The sequence below is a fragment of the Thalassophryne amazonica genome, chromosome 11 (genome assembly GCF_902500255.1).
Source record: "Thalassophryne amazonica chromosome 11, fThaAma1.1, whole genome shotgun sequence".
Classification (NCBI taxonomy): Eukaryota; Metazoa; Chordata; class Actinopteri; order Batrachoidiformes; family Batrachoididae; genus Thalassophryne; species Thalassophryne amazonica.
Genome location: NC_047113.1, coordinates 7,828,762 through 7,852,225, shown reverse-complemented (window position 1 = coordinate 7,852,225; position 23,464 = coordinate 7,828,762). Strand labels below are relative to the sequence as shown.

Below are 23,464 nucleotides of genomic sequence, written 5' to 3'. Positions count from 1 at the left end.
TTGCTCTTTTCTTTCTACAATCATCACCTCCAAATTAAAGGTAGGCTGTACAATTTCCTCTTTTACCAACTTTGTGCTGTAAATGTGTGGACTTTTCTGATCCGCCTTGAACTTGGGATATTTCACTTGGGAAATGAGCATGCTTTTTGTTTGCACCACTGTTGTCATCACACAACAGGAGCCACTCTGAAAATACAATGAGTTATATATCATATTGCTTAAAAATATATATATTTTTTTACTCTATTGTAGTAAATATGTTAATATGAGGACTTATGAAAAATGTCATTTCTGTGTAGTACCATATACCAATAAGAGAAAACAGTCTGAATTTTAAATACATTTTCAGACTAATTCACATTATGTGACAGATGGTAGCACAAGCAGTTAGTGTGTTTGCTTCCAAACCGAATGCCCCTAGTTGGAAGCGGTCTGTACCCTGTTCCCCTTTTTATCCTCCCTGTATAAAATATGGGGGGATATAGCAATCAGCATGTCTGTCCCTTCTCGCTTGTTAGCGCGATATCTCAAGAACCATTTGACCAATTTAATTCATATTTAGCGTAAGGGTGTACTTGGGTGATCCCCCGCAACACTTTGTTTTGCTAATTTGTGGGGATAAGGGGGATATGTCATCTCTTGATGACTCTTATTATTATTTTAAAATTACAACTGTTTTATACTGTAAGATTTATTGTTTTTGATGGAATTATTGTGGCAGCGACTGCTACCATTTTTTTTTTCCTTCAAAGAAATTTTCTCGTTTTTTCCTTTCAGTGTAAATTTTTTCCTTATCTATCTTTTCATGTATTAAACATCAGTAAGGTCCTATTATTGCATTAAAGGTGACATTTATATGTTCTTGAATATCATTAATCCAACAACAGTGTTGTGTGTGGGCCGCTGAAGAGGAGGTACTGCTGGCCCATCACCACCAGAGGGCGCCCTGCCTGGAGTGCGGGCTCCAGGCACCAGAGGGCGCCGCCGCCTGATGAGAGCAGCCAGGATGACAGCTGTCACCATTACTGGACACAGCTGACTTCACTCAGTACGGAGGTATATCAGCAGGACAGCGTCTCCACCTCAGTGCCGAGATATCACCTTGAGTTTAAGGTAATCACCTCTGCAACAGATACTGTATCTTCGTGACAATACATTATAAACTTTTCAGGACAGCGGAAGGCCAAGTGTTCGGATAAGTACTCACCTTTCCTGCTTCAGTGTGACAAGAGGTGGAGGCGGCTTTGCCCCTCTCATCTACTGGGTGCGGTCGCATCCCAACCTGTGTGTTTGTGTTCTTTCCCGCCAGCAGTACCGGATCCGACGAGCGGAGGCAGTGGCCACCTGGGAATTCGGGACTTGGCGGTTCCAGTACTTCTGGGTTTCGGTGGCAGAGGAGATCTGGGTGGTTCCGGTTCAACTAGGACGGACGTCTCCTACCTTCGGGCCTGCCCACAAGACACCAGCAGATTTCGGCTTACAAATTGCTAATTGTTGTATCAGTTGTGCTATTTTCACAACAGTAAAACTTGTTCTTACTTTTCTCCATTGTCCGTTCATTGCGCCCCCTGTTGTGGGTCCGTGTACCTACACTTTCACAACAGGATATCTCGGCCAGCGTCATGGATCCCGAGGGGCGTCAACCGGCTGTTGAACGGCCACTGGAAGACCAAGACGTGGCGGAGGCTTCGGGAGGGGTAATCGGTGAGTTGCAGCGGATCCTCACCGCTTTCACCTCTCGGATCGATTTAATGACCGAGCAACACGTTCTCCTAAACCGCAGGGTGGAGGCTCTCGCCGCACAAGTGGAGGCACGCCCTTCGGGCGCCGCTGTGGCTCTCCCTCCCGAGGACCCTGCGCGCGAAAGTAACGTTCCACTGGTCGTTCAACGGTCCCTCCCTCCGTCCCCAGAAGCATACATAAGCCCTCCAGAACCGTACGGAGGCTGTGTGGAGACGTGCGCGGACTTTCTTATGCAGTGTTCGCTCGTCTTCGCTCAGCGTCCCGTGATGTACGCGACTGATGCTAGCAAAGTAGCTTATGTGATAAACCTGCTTCGCGGGGAGGCACGCGCTTGGGCTACAGCGCTCTGGGAGCAGAACTCTCGGCTCCTTCATACATACGATGGGTTTGTACGGGAGCTCAGAACGGTGTTCGATCATCCCAACAGAGGAGAGTCCGCTTCAACCGCACTACTGTCCATGCGACAGGGACGTCGGAGCGCAGCTGCCTATGCAGTCGCCTTCCGCATCGCGGCGGCGAGATCCGGCTGGAATAGCACTGCCCTCCGCGCTGTCTCTGGTCCTAAAAGAGCACCTGGTGGCTAAGGACGAACCGCGAGATTTAGATGGGCTCATTGATCTAGTCATACGACTCGACAACCAGTTAGAAGAACGCCGTCGGGAACGAGGCGAAGGGCGTGGCCAGGCACGCGTCGTCCCTCTCCCTTCCGGGTCCGATCGAGCTCCGCCCTCCCCACGCTCCTCTGTTCCTGCGCTCCGTGCGCTTACGGCTCCCCCTGCTGACGAAGCTATGGACACGAGCAGGGCAACATTTAGGGCACCTGGAGCACAAAGGAGGCGGGCCCACGGAGCTTGTTATGTTTGTGGCTCGAGTGAGCATATGGCAAACGACTGCCCCGAGCGGTTAAACTCCAACGCCCGCCCTTAGAGACTGGGCCAGGGGTGGGCCAAAACATTCACGTGGGACACACCCACATTGCTACACGACTCCCAGTCACAATCCTGTATGAGGATTCGACCCTGAAGGCCCCAGCACTGGTGGACACGGGCTCTGAGGGGAATCTGCTTGACAGCAGATGGGCCAGGGAGATAGGGCTCCCTCTGGTGGCTCTTACCTCGCCTGTGCAGGTTCGAGCACTAGATGGCTCCCTACTCCCACCAATCACGCATAAGACACCTCCAGTAACTCTGGTGGTGTCAGGTAACCACCGGGAGGTGATCGAGTTCTTCGTAACTCAGGCCACCTCCCGTGTGGTTTTAGGGTTTCCATGGATGCTTAAGCACAATCCCCAGATTGATTGGCCGTCCGGGGTAGTGGTGCAGTGGAGCGAAACCTGCCATCGGGAGTGTCTCGGTTCCTCGGTTCCTCCCGGCTCCCAAGCTAAGGAGGAGGTCCGAGTCCCGCCCAATCTGAAGGCGGTGCCAGCGGAGTACCATGACCTCGCTGACGTGTTCAGCAAGGATCTGGCTCTCACGCTTCCTCCCCACCGCCCGTACGATTGTGCCATTGATTTGGTTCCAGGCAGTGAGTTCCCGTCCAGTAGGCTGTACAACCTCTCACGGCCGGAACGCGAATCAATGGAGACCTACATCCGGGACTCATTAGCCGCCGGGTTGATCCGGAATTCCACCTCACCGATGGGCGCAGGTTTCTTTTTTGTGGGTAAAAAAGATGGCGGACTTCGTCCATGCATTGATTACAGGGGGTTGAACGAGATCACGGTCCGCAACCGATACCCGTTGCCCTTGTTGGATTCAGTGTTCACCCCCTTGCATGGAGCCAAGATTTTCACCAAGCTGGATCTTAGGAATGCGTATCATTTGGTTCGGATTCGGAAGGGAGACGAATGGAAGACGGCATTTAACACCCCCTTAGGTCATTTTGAGTACCTGGTCATGCCGTTCGGTCTCACTAATGCTCCCGCGACCTTCCAAGCGTTGGTAAACGATGTCTTGCGGGACTTCCTGCACCGGTTCGTCTTCGTATATCTAGACGATATACTCATCTTTTCCCCGGATCCTGAGACTCATGTCCGGCATGTCCGTCAGGTCCTGCAGCGGTTGTTGGAGAACCGTCTGTTTGTGAAGGGCGAGAAGTGTGAGTTCCACCGCACTTCTTTGTCCTTCCTGGGGTTTATCATCTCCTCTAACTCCGTCGCCCCGGATCCGGCCAAGGTTGCGGCGGTGAGAGATTGGCCCCAACCCACAAGCCGTAGGAAGCTGCAACAGTTCCTCGGCTTTGCTAATTTCTATAGGAGGTTCATTAAGGGCTACAGTCAGGTAGTTAGCCCCCTGACAGCCCTGACCTCTCCAAAAGTTCCCTTCACCTGGTCGGACCGGTGCGAGGCCGCGTTCAAGGAGTTGAAACGGCGCTTCTCGTCTGCACCAGTTCTGGTGCAGCCCGATCCTAGCCGCCAGTTAGTGGTTGAAGTGGATGCCTCGGACTCAGGGATAGGAGCGGTGCTCTCCCAGAGCGGGAAGACCGATAAGGTCCTTCACCCGTGTGCCTATTTCTCTCGCAGGTTGACCCCCGCTGAACGGAATTATGACGTCGGCAATCGGGAACTCCTTGCTGTGAAAGAGGCCCTCGAAGAGTGGAGACATCTGTTGGAGGGAACAGCCGTGCCATTCACGGTTTTAACTGACCATCGGAACCTGGAGTACATCAGGACCGCTAAGCGTCTGAACCCCAGGCAAGCCCGCTGGTCACTGTTCTTTGGCCGTTTTGACTTCCGGATTACCTACCGCCCCGGGACCAAGAATCAAAGATCGGACGCATTGTCCCGGGTGCACGAGGATGAAGTCAAAACGGAACCGTCGGATCCCCCGGATCCCATCATCCCGGAGTCCGCTATCGTGGCCGCCCTCACCTGGGACGTGGAGAAGACCGTCCGGGAGGCCCTGACCCGTGTCCCGGACCCCGGAAACGGACCAAAGGACAAACTATACGTCCCACCAGAGGCTAGGGCTGCAGTCCTGGACTTCTGTCACGGTTCTAAGCTCTCCTGTCACCCAGGGGTGCGAAGGACCATGACAGTCGTCCGGCAACGCTTCTGGTGGGCATCCCTGGAAGCCGACGTCCGGGACTACATCCAGGCCTGTACCACCTGCGCCAGGGGCAAGGCTGACCACAAGAAGACCTCAGGGCAGCTACAGCCACTGCCCGTGCCTCATCGCCCCTGGTCCCATATCGGCCTGGACTTCGTCACGGGTCTCCCGCCGTCCCAGGGAAACACCGTCGTCTTCACGATAGTGGACCGTTTCTCCAAGGCGGCCCACTTCGTGGCCCTCCCGAAGCTTCCAACGGCCCAGGAGACAGCGGACCTCCTGGTCCACCACGTCGTCCGTCTGCATGGCATCCCATCAGACATCGTCTCTGATCGCGGTCCCCAGTTCACCTCACACGTCTGGAGGAGTTTTTGCCGGGAACTGGGGGCCACGGTCAGCCTCTCGTCTGGGTATCACCCCCAGACCAACGGGCAAGCAGAGCGGGCGAATCAGGAATTGGAGCAGACACTACGCTGTGTGACAGCCGCGCACCCGACGGCCTGGAGTACCCACCTGGCCTGGATCGAGTACGCTCACAACAGCCAAGTGTCATCTGCCACCGGCCTCTCCCCGTTTGAGGTGTGCTTGGGGTATCAGCCCCCCTTGTTTCCGGTGGTCGAGGGAGAGGTCGGTGTGCCCTCGGTCCAGGCCCACCTACGGAGGTGCCGTCGGGTGTGGCGTGCCGCCCGCTCTGCCTTGTTGAAGGCCCGGACGAGGGCGAAGACACATGCAGACCGGCGGCGGGCCCCGGCTCCCACGTATCATCCTGGGCAGGCAGTGTGGTTGTCCACCAAGGACATTCCCCTTCAAGTGGACTCCCCCAAGCTCCAAGAACGATACATCGGTCCCTTCAAAGTCCTCAAAGTCATCAATCCCGCCGCAGTGAGGCTTCAGCTTCCGGCCTCACTGCGGATTCACCCAGTGTTTCACGTCTCCCGGATAAAACCCCATCACACCTCACCCCTCTGCACCCCGGGTCCGGCACCACCTCCTGCCCGGATCATCGACGGGGAACCGGCTTGGACCGTGCGTCGGCTCCTCGATGTCCGTCGAATGGGCCGGGGTCTTCAGTACCTGGTGGACTGGGAGGGGTACGGCCCCGAAGAACGCTCCTGGGTGAAGAGGAGCTTCATCCTGGACCCGGCCCTCCTGGCCGACTTTTACCGTCGCCATCCGGAGAAGCCCGGTCGTGCGCCAGGAGGCGCCCGTTGAGGGGGGGGTCCTGTTGTGTGTGGGCCGCTGAAGAGGAGGTACTGCTGGCCCATCACCACCAGAGGGCGCCCTGCCTGGAGTGCGGGCTCCAGGCACCAGAGGGCGCCGCCGCCTGATGAGAGCAGCCAGGATGACAGCTGTCACCATTACTGGACACAGCTGACTTCACTCAGTACGGAGGTATATCAGCAGGACAGCGTCTCCACCTCAGTGCCGAGATATCACCTTGAGTTTAAGGTAATCACCTCTGCAACAGATACTGTATCTTTGTGACAATACATTATAAACTTTTCAGGACAGCGGAAGGCCAAGTGTTCGGATAAGTACTCACCTTTCCTGCTTCAGTGTGACAAGAGGTGGAGGCGGCTTTGCCCCTCTCATCTACTGGGTGCGGTCGCATCCCAACCTGTGTGTTTGTGTTCTTTCCCGCCAGCAGTACCGGATCCGACGAGCGGAGGCAGTGGCCACCTGGGAATTCGGGACTTGGCGGTTCCAGTACTTCTGGGTTTCGGTGGCAGAGGAGATCTGGGTGGTTCCGGTTCAACTAGGACGGACGTCTCCTACCTTCGGGCCTGCCCACAAGACACCAGCAGATTTCGGCTTACAAATTGCTAATTGTTGTATCAGTTGTGCTATTTTCACAACAGTAAAACTTGTTCTTACTTTTCTCCATTGTCCGTTCATTGCGCCCCCTGTTGTGGGTCCGTGTACCTACACTTTCACAACAAACAGAAGAAGTTAAAGCTTTGAGGTAGAAGATCCTGTACTCAAATGTAAAATTCATCCCTTTGTCTTACATATTGTTTGAATTTAAGGCATTGTTATTCAAAACTACTGCAAATTCTAAAGCAGACTATAGGCTCCCTGACACTTGCATGACTTTGTTCCATGCACTTGCACGCACTCTGTCATGCAGAAGAGTAAGCTCATCTCAAACTCATTGTAAACTGTGTGCGGCATCATGCACTTGCGCAAAGAAAATTTTGAAATGTTCAAAATCTCCGTGAACTTCAAGTGAACATTGTGCAAATAAGTCCCAACACTGCGAGTGTGAGTGATTGCGGCAGTGCAACGCATCAGAGCGCAGCTCATTGGAAGGATTATAAGGAGATGCTAAATCTATCATAAACATACTTTTACAGCTACTAATAAGAAGGAAAGAACATGCAACTGTTTTACCAAGCCATTACAATATAAACATTACAAATAGTTAGCTCCAATGCATTCTCCGCCTCATTAAGCGGAGAACCAAGCAAACAGACTATAGCGAGAAAAAAAAAAGCTGCTGCTGGAGCAGTCCTCTGTGGTTCCAGAAGCTATTAGATGCATTTTCAACAGCCAACTCTGAGGGGAAAAAAAAAGATTAATCCGCTGCAAAATAGTTATTTTATAAATGCAGCGTCCAGCACACAGCCCGTAGCATCCAGTGCAACAAAGAGCGGCATCCACCTGGGAACATACCGGGTGGCATCGTCATGACGATGTCAAAGTTGTAAGTGTCAGCGCACCTTCACTTTTTTTTTTTTTTAAACAGGTGATGGTAGCAAACCCATTGGAGGATAAATTAACATTTAACTTGTGTAAAACCTGCAAAATTTGTGAAACTTGGTGATTGCTGCAGTTCCTGGATACATTAAAATTGCATCAGGCTATTAATGAAAGACCAAAGTGTTCAAGAATTGCGAGAAAATCATTGAAAATTCTGAAATGAGTTCAACAATATAAATAGCACACTTAAATATTAAATGTTGAAGTATTTTTTGTTTTTGTTTTGGGCATTAAAAAGATCACTCTCACTTCCTTATTTGAGTGTCATTCTTCAGAAGTAGGGATGCAATTACTAAGGTCAAGGAACCAAAGTTTGGCAGTCAGTTTTAATCATTAGAGAGATCACTGTCATTTGCATCGTCCAACAGTGGCTGTTCTGAAAATGTAGGGAGTACTATTCCCACAATCCATGCACCCACATGAACCAATGCACAAAACTGTTTTGAGGGGCAGAAACACACTTTGTACTCACATTTTGACTTTTTACATTAACTCCAGATATTATTCACAATGTCAGATGGTCCAGAGACTTTGTCATTGACACAATTTTCATCCCATCAGCATCACTGTATGGTGATTGGCTTAACATCATTGACATAAAGCTTCATGGGACAGAAACATCATAAAATCCCAAGCCAATTTGATTGTTCAACTGATGAATTTTAATTGCGATTTTCACAAAAACTGCAGTGAATCAGAGTTCAAACTGTAATATTCAATTTTGTAATCTGTGCAAAACAATGAAGTTTACTTGGTTCTCACGGATATGCTGTGAGGCTAAAAAATACAAGGGGATGTGCAATAGCTTAAAATACTTGGGGATAACTGTTCAAAGTAATGGAGAGTCTGTTAGAGGAGTGAGAATGGAGTGCAGGCAGAGTGGAGTAGATGATGTAGTGGGACATGAGTGATCAGTGATGGAAGGAGTGAAAGGAACAAAGATGGACATGGCAGAACTGAAGATCTTGCAGTTTTCATTGGTAGTGACCAGGATTGAGCATGTGCAGAGAAGGAATGCAAGGAATATCTGGGTAAGTATTAGTGTTGTAGAAAAATGCTGATCCTCATGATATTGTGATAAATATGACAATCTCTTTTTAAAGCCCAAAGTGATATGATTCAAGTTCAGCTGTTGTTGGAAATTGCGTGGAAATGCATACTGCTTTCATTCATCAGAGGGTGCAATGTATTACAGACCTAATCTGCATATTTACATGATGTCACCTCCATTTCAGCCAGAGATGAAAAAATTAATGGAGGAACAGGGAGAGATTTTCCTGGAGATCTTATCACTGATGAATATTTACTTAAAGGAGCTGCAGCCAGAAAGTTCAAAAATTAAAGATGAGTGTGAGTCTTTGTATGTTTAAAGGTTGAGATGTGCACAAGCCAAATGTGTGATGGGTTGAGGCGGGGAACAGAGCAGCCGTGTCACAGCATCCAGTTTTTACTTCAAACATGGAAAAAATTAATCCAGCATAATAAAAAGAGTACACTTCATTATTTGTTGTAGCAGACATGATATAGTTATTCCCATATTTTCTGGAGTATAAGTCGCACCAGAGTATAAGTGGCATTGGTCCAAAAATGGCACTTTAGGAGAAAAAAATACATATGTAGCACTAGCATACAAGTCGCATTTATCACTTCATGCAAGAAGAAATGAAATGAGTTAAATCGCTGCATTATCAGGCATTTATAAAGCACACATGTAAAGGAGCACAGCTAATTGTCACTATAATGCCACGTTCACACCAGACGCCATGCGGTGTGAACGCGGCATAAGGGCACAGAATGTGAGTAAACTGCTTGTTTCAGCCACTGAACAGACGATCATAGGTGAGGTGAACACACCACGTAATGAAATGTTTGAAAACCTGGTGAGTCATTTACAACAGAAACACTGCCTTAGCCATCAGAAGCTAAGAGCTAATTAATGTTTTTGTTATAAGTGCAAACTGCTTCTTTAAGTCATTGAACAGACAGTCATGTGAGGTGAACATGCAATGTAATTTAAACTCCTTTTTTTTAGTGCATTTATAAAATAAACTTACCATTAATTTTCTTCTTGTTAAGAGCTGTTCTTGTAATTGCGAATAAGTCCAAATAAGGTTTCTTCCAAACAGCAGGAGAAAAAAAAAATGTCCTTCATTCAAAAGTGTGGTCTTCCAGCAAAAAAAAAACAAAAAAAAAAAACTTATGGTATTATTATTATTATTATTTTTCCCTCTGAGTCAACAGTTTGCTTGAACAAGTCAATACTGGTGATGGCAACATATATTAAATACCATTTGTGCAATGTGAGTCTGTAGTGTTTAGGAGTGGAGTCCGTTATCTACTCATGATATCAACATTAAATGCCAGGACCTTGTCATGATAATGTCGGAATGTGTCAGCTGTACTTGATATGGTTACGAACATCAACACAACCTTATTTTTGGACTGCACTCTGTAATCAGTTTTGATCAAGACCCTGTACAGGACACTGGTGTGCCACACAACCTTTCAATAGAAACCACTTATTGAAGCCCATTTTCCATTAAACAAAAGATAACTTACAATTCTCTTTCATGTTTTTAATAATATTTACAGTGTTCTTGTGTTACACTTTTTTCCCCTGGAATTACAATGTTTCCAGGAAATTGGAACATTATCAATCAATTCATCATTGATCTGAGTTCACTATCAAGTGTTACTCTATACTTGATAGGCTATCACGTTGACATGCACTGGAGACCTGTATATACACACACTCCACCCCCACCCAGAGCTTCCATAGCATTTGACAGGATTCAGCCATTGAGCAGTTGTCATAAATGGCAAAAAAACATGTACTGCCTAAAGGTGTCTTGGGTATATTTAGCAGGGATGGGGGGAATAGATACTCAGAATCGCTGTTTTTAATTTTACAAATTTTTTTTTTTTTTTTTAGTCTATAATCCATATAATTCAACATTAGGTTAGATAGAACTTTTTTGATCCCTTGGGAAGACTCCCTCAGGGAAATTGAGGTTGCTGGTGGAACCTAGTTGGACATGTGGTACCACTCACATTCAGAAGAGGGCACAATGTGTCTTAGACCTAATCTGAGTATATTACCTGACATCACCTCCATTTCAAACACACTTAAGAAAAAATAATCAAGGACCACAACAGATTTTCTCTGGAGATCAAATTGAGCACTTATTAGTATTTATTTTTTTAAGGAATCGCAGTCATGCAGTGGGAAATTAAGAATGGGATGCATCTTTACGTGTATGTTTAAATATTGAGAGGTGCAGAGTGTTTGGGCCGAGACGGAGCGGAACAGCTGTGGGGCCATGTCTGTCAGCTCCACACTGAGCTACTCTGTTCAGGACAACCCACAGATATATATACTGTATATGGAGAGGGGGGCACAAAACAGTATCCTGTTTTCACTTTGAGCAGGGAAAATTTTAATTTGCCATAGAGAAACCGTTCCCTGCATGATGCAGTGTGGCACCATCATGGTGTGTGTGTGTACACACAATGAGGCAAATGAGTATTTGATCCACTGATTTTTGCAAGTTTTCCTACCAACAAAGAATGAAGAGGTCTGCAATTGTTATCGGAGGCACACTTCAACTGTCAGATACAGAATCTAAAAAGAACTAATTTGCATTTTATTGCATAAAATAAGTATATGATACAATAGGAAAAACAGACCTTAATATTTGTTACAGAAACCTGTGTTTGCAATTAAAAGAGGTTGGACATTTCCTGTAGCTCTTGCAAATCAGCAGTTCGGCTTCATTATTTTTGAACTAGGCCTAATGTGATCATGTCTTAGACAACACTGAAGATAGCTCTGAATTCAGTGCTGTGATTGCTTGAGTTGAAAGCGTTGAAGCAGGCTTTGAAGATTTGAGTGCTTTGTGGCCTTTGCTTCGGATTATGTGATGTGTGATGTTCACATGAGGATACAGGGGAAAAGATAAGACAAAAGTAGCTGGAACACAGGTGTACAATAATTTTTCAGGGCATTACAGCCAGATGAGGGCAACAGCAGCCATAAGAATGCAGTCACAGAGATGCACAGAGAATGTGTGTGCTGCATGCACACACGACAAAATCACAGTGACTTTTTATTACAGCCGCCAAAAACATGGTAAAATCATCATTTATTCATGTATTTTTCTATCTGTCTGTTAGCAGGATTACGTTAAAACTACTACACAGATTTTAACAAAGTTTTCATCACAGATAGATATTAGGGCATGGAAGACTCCTTTAAATTTTGGAGGTGATCTGGAACCAGATCTGGATTCTCAATCAAGATGTCACTTTATATAGGCTTTGAAGAATTACATCAAAACTACTTCACAAATTCTCAACATGTCTGCACCAGAGATAGATATTAGGGCATGGAAGACTGTACTGAATTTTGGAGGTGATCTGGATCCAGATTGGCAGATGTTACTCTTAAAAAACAAAACAAAAATAACTTTACATGGGAGGGTGCTTCAGAACACTTCAAAACTTGTGTAACACCCATGTTTTGGAGTCTGTATCAAAAGTAAGACATCATAAGTTGTGATCAGTGGGGCCCCAATACATTGTCAGCTGTTGTGAAACATTCCACTTGTTTTGCCTCATCTAGTGTTGAAACGTAATAAAACAAGTGAATGAACTAGGATTGCTTTGTTTTTGATTTTCATATTTAAAGGCTGTGGTCAGCACAGGGTCGGGTCAGAATGTGCATTAGCTCATACTTTGCTTATTAATACAAGTTTAACATATCCTGTTTACTCTTTTTGGAGTTGGATGAATAATTACTTTGGCAGTTTGGGTTTTGTAATTACGTAATGTCATTTTCCTGATTCTGTATAATGACTAGGAAATCCTGCTATCACAAACTGGAAATATATATTTTCACATTGTTGAATAATAAATTGTATGTGGAAAGGCTGATGCTGTTCTGCCAGTGAAGCTGCAGAGTGTTGAGGTAATGATCTAATATAGGTTTGGTGAGTACTGGTGGGGGTTGGTGGTAATAAAGACCCTCCGTTTTATCCCCTGGGAAGGTCACTGCACAGAACAGAACATCTACTGCCCCGTCAGCCTGTCTGGCAACACTGTAGTTTGACTGTTTGCTCCTTGCAGCTCCTTCCTCCAGCTGCCTTTAGTGCCATCTTAAAGTGACCTTGCTGCTTTTGTGAGGAGGCTGTTCTTAGTCACGCTGTAGCCTGCCCCCTTTTTTCTTTTTCTTTTTTTTTATGTAGATATGATATGGTAATGCTCTCCTGGACTCACTCACAGCCAATGAAGCAGTTTTTTCAGTGCAGCCTCAGATGTAGTCAGAGCAGTTGGACAGGGTGCCTGTGGAGGTGGTGTGTCCACCTGGACCACTGTTTTTCCTCGTGTGCCGGGTCTCTGTAGCCTGGTGGGAGGGGAAGACTTCAACACCGAAGCCCCAGGCTAAGGGATGGATCATGGGCTGTTCTGGCAGTAGAGCTTGCCTTAGTGCTTCCTGTGCTGCAGAGAAGGTAAATGGCTTTTATTCTATTCTGCATTTAGGAATAGGAGCAGATACTGAACGGTGCAGCAGGATGGACATATTCATAAAAGGATTAGTGAAAGCTGGTTTAGTTTGAGCAGTCTGTTTACATTGCTGTTTCTGTCATCCTGCTCATGACAGCTGTGCCGGCTGTGTAGAATGTATAAGATACTAGCTGTGTGTTGGTTTTGAGCACTGCAGCTATACCCCAGTCTGTTGTTTACTGCCAAACTGGGTGAGAAAGGGAGAAGTAGAGGACTAAAAAAACTGTCACGGGAAGGGAAGGTATGTTGCAAGGATTTTTTTTTTCTCCTCCCTTTAGTTATTCCTGCAGTGGTTTGCCTTGCAATTTATTTTAGCTACTGCAAAGTTCATAATGTAGTTACATGTTATAACAAAAACTATATGGTGCTGTTTTCTAAATCGAATCTTGTTTTTTTTTAAATAGTGAAAAACCATTTTGCAAGAAATCAAGCTTAGTTTTACTGTGACAGTGTGGGTAATTTCTCTTTTTCCAGCATGATGAAGCAACAAGGCAGTGCAGAGAGCTGTCCCAAGAGCTGGTCAACCTGCAAGGAGAACTTGGTAAGTAAATTGGGTCACACAATTGATGTTTACAGTGGTTACCACCAAAGTGCGCTCTGTTGTTACAAGGTTGGTTGTGTTTCCAGCAGTTAAACAGTTATTTTGTTAGCTGTTGGTTTTGAGTTTCAGTCTTTCTTCTTAATTTGGTTAATTTTTTCTGAACGTTTTGATTGGTTTCATTTGTAGATCAGGGTAATGGGTAGGCCTGGGCGATTTATCGATTAATTCAAGTTTTTTGTTGTGGTCGATTGAAAAATTTCAGGGTTTTTTTTCTCCTCTTGCTGCGATGCACCTTTTTGACCTTCTGTGGCTCCCCCCCTCTCCGTCCCGTTTCCTTCACACAATAACTGTATTTTCATTTATTAGCTGCAACAGACGTGGAACAAGTGAGTGCCCGCTGCAAAGTTTGTCTAAAGCCCATTGCAACAAAATGCAGCAGCACAATAAACTTATTCCAGCATCTAAAACAGGCATCCAGCTGCGTGGGAGAAATGCCACACTTTGAGGGGAACAAGAGGGCAAACCCCTGCTAAAAAGCAGCTTACTCTGGTGGAATCATTTGCCTAAATGGAGCCTAATAATCACAAAATGGGGGTAAAAAGTAATGAAATGGGACAGACTGACCCAGACTGACTCCAAATATGATTCAATTAATTCCTTTTATTTAATTATTTTTAAGCAAATGAGCGAAATGGGGACTGATAATAACGAAACAGGGGTTAAATGTAGCGAAATGGAGCAGACTGACTCCAAATATGAATCAATTAAGTACTTTTATTAAGTTTTTTTAGCTAACAAAATGGGGACTGATAATAACGAAATGGGGTAAAACCTAACGAAATGGAGCTGACCCATTAATTGAAGTTTCATCTCTTGAACGCCAGATGGCGCACCTGCCCCTACTACATGTACTGAGTGCATCTCTCACAAAACAAAAGCTAAACAATTAAATGTAATTATTTAGAGTCAGTCTGGTTCAGTCTGGTTTTTTATAAAATAAAAGCAAAACTTGTTTTGAGTTATCTCTGTTATCTGTACTAAATGTTTTCTTTAAAAAAAAAAGTAGGGGGAAAAATCAGAAAAAAATCGAAAGTCAATTTTTTTTCTGAAAAAATGATTTTTTTTTTTTTTTTTTTTAAGGCCAAATCGCCCAGGCCTAGTAATGGGTGCAATATGTATTGCATTTTTATTTGATGACTTAATTCCAATTATAATACTTTTTTCTTATTATTCTTTTTCCTTTTGGCCACCTGGTCAGAGTCATTGATATTAAGTATTGACTGATAATTAAATAACTTTTATTTCATATATAATCATTTGTATTGCAGTCACATAGTCGGGTCCATAAGTCGTGGACAGTGTTGAAATAATCATTTGAAATCAAACAGTCAAGATGTGCTTACATGTATGCTTCAATTCATATTGTCTAACCCTTAGGAATTATAGTCATTTATAACATAGTGCCTCCATTTTCAGACCATGTAAGATTGTATTTCTTACTGACTGGTATCGGTAAAGCACATCACATATTCAGTGAGTTAGAAATGTTGATGTATCCATCTCCTGAGAATTCTAAAGAAATGTGGAACTCTAAAAGTGATGATTGTTTTAAAAATAATCCTTATTATTAGGTTCAATTACCTATGGACTCTGACAAGGCGCTATGTATACAAAGGCTGTAATTCCCAAATAATAGCAAATAATGATACTTGTTAAACCCTTGCAGCCTACATTATAAGGAGATCTTGATTACTTCATTTTAATTTGATTATGATGATGTACAAAAGGTAAAATGACAAAAATTCAGTTTTTCCCCATTCATTTCAGTAGAGACTCTCAAGGGGGCGTTACCGTACATGATGTCATCAAAGACCAGTTTTATGAGAGATTCCATGTTTGAGTGTTTATCAGCAGCAGGTGAAATCGAGCTAAATTCCCCATGTTTATCACTTAATTTCTCAGGGCCAGAAATACCAAAAAGTAAAACACAGTACATCAATATTTTCATAATTCACTATTTATTTACAATAATCGGCTCATTTGACTTTTTTTTACTACTGATACACACTTGAATTATTGTTACTAACATACAGAATTTTACAGTGCATCTGGAATATATGTTACAGCCTTATGCCAAAACAGATGAAATTATTATTTCCTCAAAATTCTACAGGCAGTACCCCATAATGTCAATGTAAAAGGTTTCTTTGAGGTTTTTGCAAATTTATTAAAAATAAAATGCTAAGAAATTAATGTCATCAATTTCATCATCAATTTTATTTATATAGCGCCAAATCACAACAAACAGTTGCCCCAAGGCGCTTTATATTGTAAGGCAAGGCCATACAATAATTATGTAAAAACCCCAACGGTCAAAACGACCCCCTGTGAGCAAGCACTTGGCGACAGTGGGAAGGAAAAACTCCCTTTTAACAGGAAGAAACCTCCAGCAGAACCAGGCTCAGGGAGGGGCAGTCTTCTGCTGGGACTGGTTGGGGCTGAGGGAGAGAACCAAGAAAAAGACATGCTGTGGAGGGGAGCAGAGATCAATCACTAATGATTAAATGCAGAGTGGTGCATACAGAGCAAAAAGAGAAAAACACTCAGTGCATCATGGGAACCCCCCAGCAGTCTAAGTCTATAGCAGCATAACTAAGGGATGGTTCAGGGTCACCTGATCCAGCCCTAACTATAAGCTTTAGCAAAAAGGAAAGTTTTAAGCCTAATCTTAAAAGTAGAGAGGGTGTCTGTCTCCCTGATCCGAATTGGGAGCTGGTTCCACAGGAGAGGAGCCTGAAAGCTGAAGGCTCTGCCTCCCATTCTACTCTTACAAACCCTAGGAACTACAAGTAAGCCTGCAGTCTGAGAGCGAAGCGCTCTATTGGGGTGATATGGTACTATGAGGTCCCTAAGATAAGATGGGACCTGATTATTCAAAACCTTATAAGTAAGAAGAAGAATTTTAAATTCTATTCTAGAATTAACAGGAAGCCAATGAAGAGAGGCCAATATGGGTGAGATATGCTCTCTCCTTCTAGTCCCCGTTAGTACTCTAGCTGCAGCATTTTGAATTAACTGAAGGCTTTTCAGGGAACTTTTAGGACAACCTGATAATAATGAATTACAATAGTCCAGCCTATAGGAAATAAATGCATGAATTAGTTTTGTACATGTAGATATTTGCCATGACGCTAAAAATTGAGCTCAGGTGCATCCTGTTTCCACTGATCATCATTGAGATGTTTCTACAGCCTAACTAGAGTCCACCTGGGCTAAATTCAGTTGGACATGATTTGGAAAGACACACCTGTCTGCATATAAGGTCCCACAGTTGACAGTGCACAAATCTGGGGAGGATACAGAAACATTTCTGTTACTTTGAAGGCCCCAATGAGCACAGTGGCCTCCATCATCTGTAAATGGAAGAAGTTTGGATCCACCAGGACTCTTCATAGAGCTGGCCGCCTGTCTAAATTGAGTGATCGAGGGAGGAGGGCCTTAGTCAGGGAGGTGACCAAGAACCCAATGGTCACTCTGTCAGAGCTCCAGTATTCCTCTCTGGAGAGAGGAGAACCTTCCAGAAGGACATCCATCTCTGCAGCAATCCACCAATCAGACCTGTATGGTAGAGTAGCCAGACAGAAGCCACTCCTTAGTAAAAGGCACACGGCAGCTCACCTGGAGTTTGCCACAAGGCACCTGAAGGACTCTCAGACAATGAGAAACAAAATTCTCTGGTCTGATGAGACAAAGATTGAACTCTTTGGCATGGATGCCAGGCATCATATTTGGAGGAAACCAGGCACCATCCCTACAGTGAAGCATTGTGGTGGCAGCATCATGCTGTGGGGATGTTTTGCAGCAGCAGGAACTGGGAGACTAGTCAGGATTGAGGGACACATGAATGCAGCAATTTACAGAGACATCCTGGATGAAAACCTGCTCCAGAGTGCTCTTGACCTCAGACTGGGTTGACAGTTCACCTTTCAGCAGGACATTGACCCCAAGCACACAGCCAAGACAACTCTGTGAATATCCTTGAGTAGACCAGCCAGAGCCCAGACCTGAATCTAATTGAACATCTTTGGAGAGATCTGAAAATGGCTGTGCACCGACGCTCCCCATCCAACCTGATGGAGCTTGAGAGGTGTTGCAAAGAGGAATAGACAAAACTGCAAAAAGATCTGTGCATCAAGCTTGTGGCATCATATTCAAGAAGATTTTAAGCTGTAATTACTGCCAAAGATGTATCAAAGTATTGAGCAAAGGGTGTGAATACTTATGTACATGTGATTTCTTAGTTTATTATTTTTAATAAATTTGCAAAAATAAAAAAACCTTTTTGATGTTGTCCTTATGGGGTGTTGTGAGTAGAATTTTGAGTGGAAAATATAAATTTACTCCATTTTGGAAGACAAAACTTGGTTTTCGACTTTTCTTTTGTGGATGAGCTCAACATGACGGATGAGGTGTGCATGTGCAGTGCACGGTGGAGCTCATCTCGAAGGGACACGGTCACCAGTTGAGATGAACTCCGCTACCGAAGAAAACCCACAATAAGTTTTGGCTTTACATAAAAATACAGTACTGTCTTTTTTATTTAGAAAGTAAAGACTTGCATCTACACACTGTCTTTAAAAGGGAATATTGTTGTTTGATGACGGCAAACTCAGTTCGATGGGGGAGCTCAACTCGGTACACGTAACTGATGGTTTCCGCTACGGGGATATCAATGCAACAGGGCAGCGCCTCTCGACAGAACACGGGCACATACTCTGCATTCTCGGAGCAAAAGGCTGCTTGGAGTTTGGAAGGTGAAGAAGTAATCAGCTGGACACAGACCCTCTTCTCATCACCTACAGTTTGCACATAGAAATAAGGCAGTCCGTTTCTGTAGACCCATTTAAATTCAGGTTAAAAACTCATCCATTTTCGATGTATTAACGTTTTCTTAGCACTTTGCATGCTGGTCTACTGTTGTTTTTGTTTTAATATGTTCATTGTTTTATTTCTTAATTGCTTCTTGTTGATTGGGGAGGCTTGAATTGGTGGTCACTCCTTTGAGCCTAGCCTGCTGATGCCATGCCTTGCTCCTTTCGATGCACCTTAGGGCAACTTGGATTGATATTTGGCACAATATAAATGTCTGCAATGAAATAAAAGTCAAAGTAAATGTAGAAATCACTGCAGCATTTTTGTTGGCGTTTTCCATACTGTTCCAGTGTTTTTTAGTTTGGGTTGTATATGTCGCTTTGAAATAAAAATAAAATAAAAAAAAAGACTTATCTGGAAAACATGGTACTTATGGAGACTCTGAGGAGTATCACTTGTAGTATGAGGGAATGTCAGTTGCATCATTGCCATGTGGTGTGCTTCTCTGGTAATGATCTTGCACACAGGTGCCTCCATGTTGAGGACTTGAGCAGCTGGAGAAGTTGAAATGGATGGCCATGTTTCTTTCACCTGGCTGCTACAAATGGCTGGTTATTTTTGAGAGGTGGGATGGGCTGGTTGTCTGCCTGGGTGGCTGCCATCCAGGACCCAAGGTGGTTCCATGGTGTGATGGATGTGGGGATGTGCAGCATCAGCCATGCTGCCAGACCTGATCTGACAATTGATGAATGTCAGATACCTCAAACAATAAGCTGAAAATCATTTCTTTAAGAACACATTTTATTGAAGATTATAATATCTCACATGCTTGAATGTCATGCGGATATCCTGTCATGAATATAAAATGCAGGTATACCTACGGTGTTGTCTTTTTGTTAGTTTCTGCTGTCCGTTCATCTGAATGTCTGGAGAAGGAGAAGGAGGAACTGCATGCTGCTGAGCGGGGTGCACAACAGAAACTGCAGGAGCAGCATCATAAGGATCTGGCCGAGCTGGAGCAGAGACTGCATGCCTTTTACCAAGCTGAATGGGACAAGATCCACCTCACTTTACAGGAGGAGACCAACAAGTGCAAGACACTCATGGAACAGCAGGTTGGTCATTTTACCCCTCTTCTGGGTGATAACATGAAATAAATATTTGTTTATGCCAAAGACTGACATCAGCATCTGATGATTGGTTTTCACACACTGTTTGAATATGATCATCATTTTAAACACTTGTTTGAAAACACCTGTATGTGATCAACTCATGTGACTTTAAAGAAAACTAGTTTTATATCATTTTAATCTTGTTTTACTAGTTTTTTCCATTAAAGGTGTACCTCCTTTGCGTGTCTTTTTTTGCGATTGAAGTTATAAAGAATTTTCTTTTGTCTAAACGATATTTTCATTTATTAGTCTTTAAATAGGGGATTGTAGGGAATAGGGGACATGACACTGCCAATATGATCAAAATTTGCGTTGTCTAGAAAAAATAAAAAATGGCACCCTTGAAGGGGAAAATTGGGCTATTTATGGCAGCTACCCATAAAGTTTAGGATGGCCACCATAGCACTGTCATAGATCACGTGGGGGCTTCCCCTGACTTGCATGAGGGATGGCGGGAAGCACATGGCAACAGCCAATCGCAGTAAAGATGCACTGTGACATTTGTTGGTTGTTTTCTCAAACAAATTAATCCAATATTGTGGAAAATGTTCCAAAACAGCTTATTTCGAAATAAATTCAATGGTGGGCACAGATGACCAAAACGTTAGCTTTGATAGCTGTTAATCCGCTAACTGAAAAGTTGGCTTTTATAAAGCTAAACCGATAAACCCCTAAAAAAAAAAAATAAAATAAAAATTTGCGGAAGTTACAGCTAAAAGCTAAACTTATAGCTTTCAGTATTGACACCAGTACACTGGCAGCTACTGACACGAGTTAATGCTTCTGTCTCAGATCAGCCTTCTCTCAGCAAATGAGACCTGCTGACCAGAGAGAAAGGAAAGGAGAGAGGAGAAAAAAAATCATTTATTTTTCACACCATACAGAGCTGCAGGCATATCACATGAGTCATGCAAGGCAGTTTTGACTTATGATTAAAATTTTAAACAAAGTAATTCCAGACAAGTTATGAAATTGTCACCTCTGTTATTTGAAGGTTTTAACATTTACAGAGTACAGACACACTTGCTGCAGTGCAATATGGGAAAATTGCCATCTACTGGCCATCCAGTAAATGGCAGTGTGAAGAGCAAGTGCCGCACATTTGCTAAAAGTGCTGATTTCAGTTTTTAAATTGCCTTTTTTTTTTTTTTTTTTACAAATGAAAAAAATGACATATTTACAAATACGGATTTATTTGTAAAACCCACCCCACGTTACGGTTACTTGTGTGTTGTTACCGACCAACCACTGATGTTAGGAAACTATTTTTCCCAGAATGCATTGTGGCATGTGTGTCTTTAAATGCTAAGACCTTCAAAATTAGTGCATTACTTTAAAACTATAATATATAGCTGATATTTTCACTTTGTAAAATGACAGATGTGACGGTAATTTCAATAACTTGTCCGGAATTAGTTTGTTTAAAATTCTAACCATAAGTCAAAACTGTCTGCCTATGCATGACTTGTGTGATATGCCTGCAAGTCTGTATGGTGTGAAAAAAATGATCTTTTTTTCTCCCTCTTCCTTTCTGTCTGGCAGCCAGTTCTCCTCTCCTGGCAGAGGATGAGTGCTGCCACTCAAATATGTCAGGGTGCATCATGGAAAAACTGTTGGTGTGTCACATGGCGTTTTGTGGTAGGTGGGTTCATCCCTGAACTCATTCAAGTGTGCATTATCTCTTAATTGGCTGAACAGGCCTGAATGCACCAATCAGTTTTTGCAGAGCAGGAAGAGATGGAAAATGTGTAGTTTAGGGATCCCTGACGACCAGAGTTGGGAAACACTGCTTTTGGTCACTGACCACTGTGAAAGTTACTGCCAGGATATGTGAATGCCTCTACAAGTTTCAACAATTTAACTGCATACAGATGCACTTCTGATGGCCAAGTCCAGGAAGGCTGGATCTTAGTCCAGTCTTGCAAACCCAGAAACTCTGACTCCTCTGAACTTGAGGAGTAATGATTGTATGCCTTTAATATTAAACAGTGGTCAACCGTTGTCACCTTAAGATTCATCTCCATACCTTCCAAGGTATGTTTTTAGTGTCGCAGGTAAGTGTAAAACCCTTTCAGTTGATGATACAAGCATCACATTTAGTATAAGGCAAAGGGTACTTGCCCAACTGTTGGGCAGATAAGTATAATGTCTTATTCGCCCAACCGTGATCGTGTATTTGACATGTTTTGTGCATCTAAACTACGTTTTTTTTTTTACACCACTTTTTAAGGCTCTATTGCGGCGTATGTTTGACACATTTAACAGCGTTGTCTTTAATTACTGTACTGCAAAAACACCGCAATGGATGAAAACAGACAAACTTCATAAGCATTTTGAGCGGAAGCCTGTTAACCACGACGGAACAGTTTTTGAACAACATGCTGCTTGTTGGCTGTAAGATGGTGTTCGTTTGACACAGTTCCCTGGGTGTAATGAGCCAAACAGAACCACTTTAGATCACAGCTCCTCCGCGGGCTGCGAACCCTCCCACAGCCGGTGAGAAAATATCTGCCTTTTTTTCCCTCCTGCGTTGAAACCAGAAGTGAGCTTACAAGCGCGCTCATTGGTCGGTTATGGTTGGGCATATATGCTCACGTATTTACTTTATTGACCAATGGTTGGGCGTATAGCCACTCTCTTAGTATAATTACTTTGGGGAAGTCCTTTTCTTAAAAAAAAAAAAAACGATTAGCTACATTAAATTAAAATTTTGGGGGGTATAATGTTGTCATTCTTTCATCTGTTCAACAGTCCATTCTGTAAGTCTCCAGTCTGCACTGATATGGGAGCAAAACAAGCTTAGTCACAGAGAATCACTCTGTGTGCTACCCTTACCTAGTTTAGCTCGCAAGCCAATGCTGTTTACTGGGGTGTGGCCATTGCTATGCACAACCAAGTAATTGGACCCATAGGTAAGAGGTAAACAGTGAGGACTTGTGTTCATCCAAAGGACATGGCTGACTTTAAAATTAAAAAAAAAGGTACCTCTATTACTAAGCCCTTATTCCCCAAACAGTGGCGAACGTTCTGCAGGATACACGTTCTATGGCATGCATGTAGACTGGCTAAAAACATACAGTCCATCTAAAAAAGCACAAAAATAGTCCCTGAAGTTAATTTAAGTCCCCCAAAGTCCACAGTACAATATTTTAACAGAAACATTGAAATTGTGCAAATGTGATGAAAATACATATTTATGGCCACCATCTTGAACATTTAAGTGTCTAATGGCTTTTTATTTTATTTATCTATTTTGCAAAAAAAGTAGACAAGAACTGCCATTGTGCCAAAGTGAAAGATTCTTATGAAACCTGCACATGTAATATGTTTTTAAATTTGCTTTCAAATCCAAAAGCTGTGCATATTCAGCATGGTTTGAACGTTTCAGAAATTCTTTCATTTCAGCATAAGATTCAGCAGTTGCTTGTGGCAGAAGTGTGGTTTTTGTTTTGTTTTTGGTAAAATAATTAATTGTATCCACACAAAAGATTCATTCTGGCACATATAAGGTGTCTGAGCCCAGTGACGCAAACCCCCACCAACATAAAAAAATCCAAGCAAACAGGCTATAATTTCCAACGGTACGTGAACGCAGCAGCAGCGATATGCACGGTGTTCACACGGAGTGATCAGTTTACTGCTCTGATAATATATTCAATCATCTTTACACTTATACGAGGTCTGTGAGAAAAGTATCGTACCTTTTTATTTTTTTCAAAAACTATATGGATTTGATCCATATGTTTTATGTCAGCCAAGCTTGAGGA

The 23,464-nt window shown here is 43.7% G+C and overlaps 1 protein-coding gene across 1 annotated transcript in view; it reads left to right on the top strand.

Annotated features, from left to right (window-relative positions):
• The window catches only part of LOC117520523 (microtubule-associated tumor suppressor 1-like), a 76,434-nt gene that overhangs the window by 44,883 nt on the left and 8,087 nt on the right, over positions 1 to 23,464 (top strand). Inside the window, 2 exon segments of the mRNA XM_034181850.1 lie at positions 13,587 to 13,653; positions 19,426 to 19,665. Of these exon segments, the coding sequence (XP_034037741.1) occupies positions 13,587 to 13,653; positions 19,426 to 19,665 (307 nt within the window).